The sequence below is a fragment of the Nyctereutes procyonoides genome, unplaced genomic scaffold (genome assembly GCF_905146905.1).
Source record: "Nyctereutes procyonoides isolate TBG_1078 unplaced genomic scaffold, NYPRO_anot_genome, whole genome shotgun sequence".
In the NCBI taxonomy this organism is placed as follows: Eukaryota; Metazoa; Chordata; class Mammalia; order Carnivora; family Canidae; genus Nyctereutes; species Nyctereutes procyonoides.
Genome location: NW_026575049.1, coordinates 48,265,786 through 48,274,342, shown reverse-complemented (window position 1 = coordinate 48,274,342; position 8,557 = coordinate 48,265,786). Strand labels below are relative to the sequence as shown.

Sequence of the window (8,557 nt, the reverse complement as noted above, 5' to 3'; positions counted from 1 at the left end):
TGGTGCTGGGCAGTCGATGCTGCAGGATTTGAAGAGGGCAGGAAGAGGGGCGGAGTGGGGTCTCAGGGCCAGAGCTCCGGGTGCTGGGGAGGCGGGGAGGTGCAAGGAAGAAAAGGTGAGCAGGCCGGAAGTGGTAGATTGGCCTTTCTCACCTCAGGCAGGGAGCTTCTAGGGGCCAGCGACTTTGGGATAGATTTTTCCAGCTTTGCTTCCCATTCTGTGGCTTCAGGTTTCCCATGCAAATCCAGGATTGCCATTGTTTTTCACTGAGGGAGGCAGGAATGAAGAGAATATCCCCAAATCGCCTGCTAATCTTCAAGCCCCTTATCCCAACAGTAGGCAGCCCAGGGACACTCAGGCCTCCGCACACAGGGAGACTTCAGGCGCTCCTGCTGGGGCACCAGGCAGAAATGTGCTGTGCACAGGGCAGGGGCACACACAGGGTGGCTTGTGCCAGAGCTGAAGCACATCAGAAGGAGGGGAGCTGATCCATGGGCTACCCTGGGCCTGAACAGAGAAGATGGATGGTCAATGTTGAGGCTTGTTTACCCAGCCTGACGAGGCTTATGAGGACGCACATACCAGTATACACCCTCTCCCCCTCCAGACACAGTCCACAGCATTCCCAGGCTGTGGGGGGCTGTGCACAGTGGCTGAGCTGGCTTTTCTGCCAGCAGGGGCTTCAGTCAAGCCTCACCCTTGAGCTCCGCCCTGGCTGACCCTGGGATGTTGACTGTCTTGGCCATAGCTTTAAGGGACCCAGAAAGAGAATGGGCAGACAGCCCATGAAAAGAGAGATCTGTCTGGAAAGGGGCCTCTTTTCTCTCACTCCCATGTTTGAAGGGGCGGGGGGCCAAATCCAATGTAATATCCGTATTGATCTGGGTAAAAGGCAGACTGGAGAAGCCAAAGAGCCCAACTCCAGTCTGCCCTCTGGTCAAAGAATACAGATTGTGATCCCCTTGCCCCCATTCCTTAAAGGCAGAAAGAGGAAGGTCAGTGATGGCTGGGTAGCCTGGGAGTCATATCTGTGGGTTGAGTAGAACAAGGGAATCCACCCAAATGGACATCCACAAAACATGTGTCCACTGCACAGAAAGGCCCTGTACACACAGCACCCTATAGTTGTACCAGAGCCACCTCTTGACGAACTAGGTAAATATAAGCTGCCCAAGCTACACGCAAATAATTGCCTTACAGGCAATATAAAAGAAAACACATACTGGACACACATGGATGCACTATACATACATGTATATCAAACATCACACGTACATGCACACACACACACACACACACCTTTATATGTAGACCTTGATCACATGTGGAAGCCCAGCATTTGGAATTGCAAACATCTACACCACTCACCACAAGCACTCATACTTCTCCTGCAGGGAATCTGTAGGGAAGGTCAGAAAGTGCAGAGTATAGAGTATTGGTATTTGCGCAGACCTGAGTAGAAACAGGGGATGAGGGAGAGTGATGGATGATAGATAGCAAGACAGACAGGTAGCAGGCTGGTGGCCACCCAACTGAACCTAGGCCCCCCAACGCTGTGTGGTTGCTGTGGTGTCTGATAGCCTGTTTTCTGCAGTGGAGCGAGAGGAAAGGGTACTGGATACTACAAACTTGCTTTCTTTCTCTGGTATATTGAGACAAGGGGGCATTTCAACTTCACAAATTTGTCCTCTGTCCCAGGACAGAAAGGTATCTGCTCCCTAGTTTACCAATCAAAGACCTCCCAACAGTCACTTTCCAGCAGTGCCACCCCTGTCCTTCCACCCATCAATTCTAGTTAGCCGGTTGGGTAGGGTCCATCCAGAACCTTTACACTGTCTGAGGCAGCCCCTCCTTTGGATTGCAGGCCCAAGTTCTGGGGCAAGTATGAACCATACATTTTAAAGTGCAGGTAAGAGGACAGAGCCCGGCATCCAAGGCATTCTATGCACCAGAACATTGGCTCTATCTGGGGAGAAGCCAGCAGCCCCTTCCCAAATTCCTGCCACCTGGGTCAATGTTGCCTGAAACGTGGCATTACCAGGAATGTTTTCCAAGGCAGAGAATGCATGCAGAGATTCTGACGCAGTGTGCCAGGCCTCAGAACTTGGAAGCTCTCGAGGTCATCTGAATGCCCTGGATCTAAGTAAGGACGCACACAGAAACCTTCCCCTCCAGGCAAGCTCACCCTGGGTACACCAGGCCCCACTTGAATGCAGGGCACCTCTGGGCCTGGCGGCCTTTCTGCCCGGCCAGGCCCTGTGTAAACCCCACGGCGAGACTGGAGATGGGGACAAAAGGAAATCGGAAGTCAAAATTAGTTTGGAACCAGCGCGAAATTCCATGCACGTTTCTCCCTAATCCTCCTCCCTTTGGAAATTGGACTTTTCAAGTGAAGGCAAGTTTTCTGAAATTACCTCTTTGGCTCCTCCGGCTCAGGCTGGCCTGGCCCAGAGTGGCAGGGGCGCGGTCAGCCACTCCATCAGGGGGAAATGTGGGGGCCCCCCCGCCGGGCAGGGCAGGGAGGCCTGGGGCTAGTGGGAACCTGGTTAGTCAAAGGCTGTGGGTTTTTTGTTTTTGTTTTGTTTTGTTTTGTTTTTGGTTTTCATTTTAAAGTGTAAATCAGCCCTGAAAATGTCTTAGGAGCTGGAGAGACTCCAGTTGATCCCCAAAAGACGGGAAGAAATTTCAAGGATTTTTGATCCTCAAGAATCAAGATCCGTAAGGCAAGTAATACAGTCACACAGACCCAAAGCAGGAGTGGTGAGGAGAAAGCACGCCCCAGCTGTAGGCCCTAAACTCCTTGCACTACCTCTTTCTTCGCTCTCTCTACCCTCCCTACCCTGGCTACTATGGTTGCCCCCAACTCCACTTGGGCAAAAAGAAGACAAAACCTGTCAACTCTGCTCTGGATAGGTGGATAGTCGGTTTGATGACCTTGTGTGTTTACCCTTAAAAACACACACACACACAAAATCCAACAACAACAACCAGAAGATGCCAAACACACCCCCCAAAGACCCACAGGGCTGCAACGGGCTATAATTCATGCGGATCTCAGCCTGGCATCTTCTGAAGAAACCGGCGGGAGCCCCCCTCCCCTCTGCACCCTCGGAGCCTTTCGTTCCAGATTTGGCTTCGGTTCTCCTCCGGGGGGCCTGTTCCCATCTCACCCACACCCCCACCATCTCCAAGGAAAAGCTCCTACCCAGCCTTAAAATGCTGCCCCAGCTCGAGTGGCGCACGGAGTCGGAGTGGAAGTGAAGGCCGGGCGCTGCTCGAACAAAAATACCAGTCTCGGGGAGTGATAAGAAAATGGAGAATACTGTATTTGCTTTAGAAAGTTTTTACATATAGATAAACACGCAGTTAAGATAACAGTAAAAGCGCCCTACGGGGAGTGAGAGATATCTCCAAAGCAGCTAAGAAATACTTGAAATAGCTTTTGCATAAGAATACTACGGACTCACTCTCCGCTTCCGCTAGCGACGGGGTCCCTCTTCCTAACCCAGCCCGCCACGCCACGCCTTGACTGCCAAGTCGACGCCAGGAACACCGAGTGGGAGGGGAACCCCAAAAAGGAAAGAGACAGGTGAGCGGGGAGGGAGGCAGGAGGTGGGGGGGGGAAGAGAATGAAAAAGGAAGAGGAGAAAAAGCAATATCATATACAGGCAATTTCTACACATATATTACAAACTGGGAAAATGACCGATCATTAAGATATACATAATTCATATAAAATTTTGAAATAAAAATAAAAATCTGTTACAGTCATAACTATTCTTTTTCCACATTTATAACCAGTACCCACACAGGCAGTGACAGAGTGGAGAGAAAAAGGTGCTTACGAAGAAAATGATTGTCTGCTGAACAAAAAACAGAAGATTGCATCTTGTTTGACCAATACTTGGACTTAAAAACAGAGAAAGAAAGAGAGCGAGAGAGGAAAAAAGAGAGAGCGAGCAACAAAAGGCGAGAAACATTTGCTATTTCCCTCTCGAGGAGTTCTTTTTTTTTTTTTAACAAATTCTGAACGGAGATGGCGGTTTTATTTTTTTTTCTCTTTTTGTCTGTTTTGCTTTTGTCGTCTTGTCGTCGTGGTGGTGGTCGGTTTTTGTATAGTCGACTCTTTTTTTAAATCGTTTTAAACTAGAGAGAATATTTTCCCAGATACAAATAAATCGTCATGCAGGTGGGGTGCCGGGTCCGTGGGAACCGAAAGGAGAAGCCGTGCTTGTCCTAGAAAGTATACAATTGTCACCTCTTTTATGTTTTCTGCCCGCAACATCAGCGTTTGTAACTGTCTGTTGGCGTCGCGGTCCTTTGGGGTGGCCGTGGTGGTAGATGGTGGTTGGGGTTGTTGATAGTTTGCGTTTAATTTGTTATTTTTCTTGGTTTTTTATATATTTTTGGCTGGGGTGGAAGTGTGTGTGTGTGTGTGTGTGTGTACTTGTGTGTGTGTGTGTGTATGATTGTGTATCCTGATTTCGGTTTGTTCTGGGTATGGAGGAGGAAGAAGAGGAAGAGGAGGAGGGCGAGGAGGAGGAGGAGGAGGAGGAGGAGGGAAGGAGGGGGAGGGGAGGAGGGCGGCCTTGGCTATCATACATCACATTCCGAGTCGCTGGAGGTTACCGAGAGGATGGAGGTGCCGGTGTCCGCGCGCTCCGTCAGGCTGGACACGCTGGTGGTGGGGCTGGCCGCCGTGGACGGCGACTCTGCCGAGCCGTGCGTGGGGCAGCCGGGCTCGGCCAGCGAACGCATGCCGCTCGGTCCGATGGCCTGGTGTTGGAGCCTGCGGGAGACAGAGAGCCGCACCAGCCCTGACACGGCGGCTCCGCCACCGGGCTCGTCAAGCCGCCTCCCCGCGCCCGCGGCCGCCGGGGCTCCCCAGCCTCCCAGCCTCCCCAGCCGCGCGCCCTCCGCCACCACCGCGACTCGGCTCCCTGCGCTCATTTCTCGCCCCCTTCCCCTGCCTCCAAGCACCCCACCACTCGTTGAACGCCGCAAAGCACCCCCAGCGCGGGTCTGGGCTCTCTTCTCTCCTTCCCGGGGCTCTTCGGGGCTCCCCAAGGCTTCCCAGTTCGCAGCCGGCCTCCGAGGAGAGGTAGGACCCGAGGCCGGCCTCCTGGGGAGGCCCCGGGAGCACAGCGCAGGACGCCGCGCCCCAAGATGCCCAAGTCCGAGAGGGACAGGGTGCTTCTTGCTCCCCCGCCCCGGGGACTCTTCAGACTGAACCGGCTGGCCCAGCGGTGGTCGCCACAGTGGCTCCCGCCCCAGCTCCCCCAACACACCCAGAGCTGTGGGTTGCTCACCCGCAGCCTCTCCCCAGTAGGACCCGCTGGCTTTGCTCTCTGGCTCCCTGTGCTGAGCGCAGGAGCAGGGCTAGAGAGAACGGAGAAGCCGGAAACGGAAAAAGTGGGGAAGAGGTGCAAGAGAGAAAGGAGAGAGAAGGCGGCAGGAGGGGGGTGTGCAGAGCAGTCTCCGTCTTCCCCTATTCCCGCACCAGGCAGCCGCTGCCGGAGCCTAGTCTCTGAGTTCCGACAAGGAGGCCTTGCCCTGGTCCTGGGCACTCCCCCTCTCAGACGAAAAACTGGCTCGGCGGGCACGGGTGAGAGGGCCTAGGGCTCAGGCCTGGGCCACCTGAATGCAAACACACTCACTCACTTCAGGAACTCAGCCCTGGCCTCCAGCCCCTGGCAGCTGTCAGCAGCTGGGGCCCTGCTCCCTGCGGTACACCAGGCCCAGCGCCTGCGCAGGCTAGGTAGGGGCACTGGCTTCTCACCAGGGCTTCTACCCCACTTCCTTCCCCCTTCCCTCCCATTCTTCGCCCCTTCCTCCTCCTCTTTCCCTCTTAGTTCTTTTTCTCCCTACCTTCCCCCAGGCCCGAGTGTGCTGACTGGTGAAGCCCAGACAACTTTATGACTTTGTGGCCAACTTGCTGGCAGTGGGTTTGCTCCTGCTCCTCCTGGCTTCCCAAGTTAGTGGACCAAGGGGATGCTCCTTGACTGGGGCAGGAGGGCTAGCACCTGTGTGCTCGTGTACACACACACACACACACACACACACACACACACACACACAAGGCCTCTCTACTTCCCCGCCTGGTTTTCCTGCTCCCACTCAGGCAATTGGCAAAACTGAGGGAAAGAGGCCTGCTCCACGGTGGCCAGCGACCTTTCTTTTTTTTCCCTTTGTGGCAGAGACCCACTGTTCAGTTTCCTTTCCGTGACTTCGTGGATTCCTCTCCGGGTTTTTGCAATGCATAGAAATAAGAACCGGTTGGCAAGGACGGCTTTCCTCCCTTCCCTGTCTGCAGGCTGCAGGGGAGTGGGAGCCGGGCATGGGCTGCGGAGGTGGCACGGGTGCAGCGCGGGGCCAAGGCTCCCGGGGCTGGGACCCGGGGGGGGGGGGGGCGGCCTGTGGACGCTCGGGACCTCACACCCCCACACTCTCCACCCTGCCGAAAGCCCCTCTCCGACAAAGTAGTCAATAAGCCCGCCGCCCGGCCCTCTCCTGCGCGTCTGGGCCAGCGGAAACTTTCTCCAACTGGCCAGGGGGTCGCGGCTGCTCGCGCGCCCCGGCGGCCCCCGGCCCCCCGCCCCCTCCGCCCCCTCCGCCCCGGTCCCGGTCCCAGCCCCTCTCCCCCCGCTCCGCGGCCCCCCGGAGACGGTAGCCAGGCCGCGGGCCCGCCACTGACCTGTTCTTGGCCGCCGCGGCGCGGTCGCGCTGCCTCCGGTTCTTAAACCAGTTGCCTACTTGTGTGGGAGTGAGGCCGGTGGCCTGCGCCAGTTCGCGTTTCTTGCTGGGGTTGGGGTAGGGGTCCTGCAGGTACCACTCCCGCAGCAGGCTCCGAGTCCGCTCCTTGAAGCAATGCGTCTTCTGCTCGCCGTCCCAGATGGTGCGCGGCAGCGGGAACTTCTTGCGCACGCGGTACTTGTCCACCGGGCCGAGCGGGCGGCCGCGCAGCTTCTCGGCCTCCTGGTAGTGCGCCTCGAGCCACATGGCCTGCAGCTTGCCGTGGGACTCCTTGGTGAACTTGTGGTTCTCCAGAATGTGGTAGAGGTCGCGGAAGTTGCCCGTGTGGAAGGCGACCACGGCGCGCGCGCGCAGGATCGACTCGTGCTTGTTGATGGCCTCGCACGCCCCGGGGGCCACGGGCAGCGACCAGAGGAAGCGGCCCAGCCGCTCGATGTCGCCCGTCTCCTCCAGCGTCTCGCAGACGCTGGCCACCTGCTCCGGCGAGAAGTTGAGGGTGGGCAGCTGGAACATGGACAACTCTTCCGGGGGGGCCCTGGAGCCGCCGCCGCCGCCGCCGCCGCCGCCGCCTGCTCCGCCAGCACCGCCGCCTCCCGCACAGTTCCCGCCGCCGCCGCCGCCGCCGCCCGCGCCGCCGCCGCCGCCGCCCGCACCGTTCCCGCCGCCGCTACTCGCCAGAAGTAGGGAGCGGTGATGAGGGTCGGCGAAGTTTGGCAACAAGAAGTGGGAGGAATAGAGGTCTAGGGGGGAGCGGAATACCATGGACTGACCTGAGAGGAGAGGAGAAAATTCAGGGAGAGGAAGAGAGAGGGGAGGAAGAGGAGGAGAGGGGCGATGAGGACCAGGAGGAGGGAGAGGAGAGGGGGGAGGAGGAGAAGGAAAGGAGGGGGGAGCAGGAGGAGGAGGAGGGGGAGGAGGAAGGGCGTAAGGGACACCCACACCCCACACACATCCACACACACACACACCCGCGCAGCCACATAGAGAGGGAGGAAGGAGAGCGGCCCGGTGCGCGCGCGCAGAGAGAGAACCCGAGACAGAGAGAGGGAGAGGGAGAGGGAGAGAGAGAGAGGAGAGCGAGAGCCAACCACCGCCGAGTCAAGATTCAGCGATTCCACAGCAATCGCCCTAATGACAACAGCCTCATAATATCTCCCCTAAATCCACAGTGAGTGCAGCATTGAAACATTTTGTTTCGCTTTTCTATTGGTCTGCGGCGTGTCGTTGTGGCGTTGCCACGGCAACCGCTGCCAATCACTGTCAGCCCTGCCAATCAATACCGAGAACGTAAGGACGGTTTTACCACTTAGCCAGAGTAGGGGGGAGGGGGAGAGGAGGGAGAGAGGGAGAAGGGGGAGAAAGAGATTTTTTTTTAATCTTTGCAACTCTTAATCTCGCCACTTCCCCCTCTTTATCTCTCTCTCTCTCCCTCGCTCGTTCTCTCTCTCTCTCTCTCTCTCTCTCTCTCTCTCTCTCCCCTCCCCATGTCTCTGAGCTCCCTTCTTCCCTCTTCCCCAAAGAAGTTGATCCAGAAATTCAAAAGGCCGTGGACCTAGAGTTGTTGAATGGGATGAGCAATTAAAGGGGGGATTTTGTTGGGATGTAAGAGGCTCCCCACGCCGCATGAAGGCCGAAGGCCAGCCCTCAAGAAGACTCCGAGGGCCGAGGGCCGGCCAAGCAGGCACCGTTTGCACATGGTGTGCACGTCGGGCCGCCTCTTTCTGCCTATGTGAGCACTAATAGTGGCGAGGAAGAAAGAAGAGATGAGATCATGGGGCCCACCACACACTGACCCTGTCTGCTG

General features: G+C 56.7%; 1 protein-coding gene across 1 annotated transcript; it reads right to left on the bottom strand.

Moving 5' to 3' along the window:
• Positions 1 to 4,596: 4,596 nt before the first annotated feature.
• SIX3 (SIX homeobox 3) lies at positions 4,597 to 7,515 on the bottom strand. The gene is made up of 2 exons (XM_055329480.1): positions 6,695 to 7,515; positions 4,597 to 4,789 (listed from the first exon to the last, which is right to left on the bottom strand). The coding sequence occupies exons 1-2, from the start codon at positions 7,513 to 7,515 to the stop codon at positions 4,597 to 4,599; spliced, it is 1,014 nt and encodes a 337-aa protein (XP_055185455.1).
• Positions 7,516 to 8,557: the final 1,042 nt, after the last annotated feature.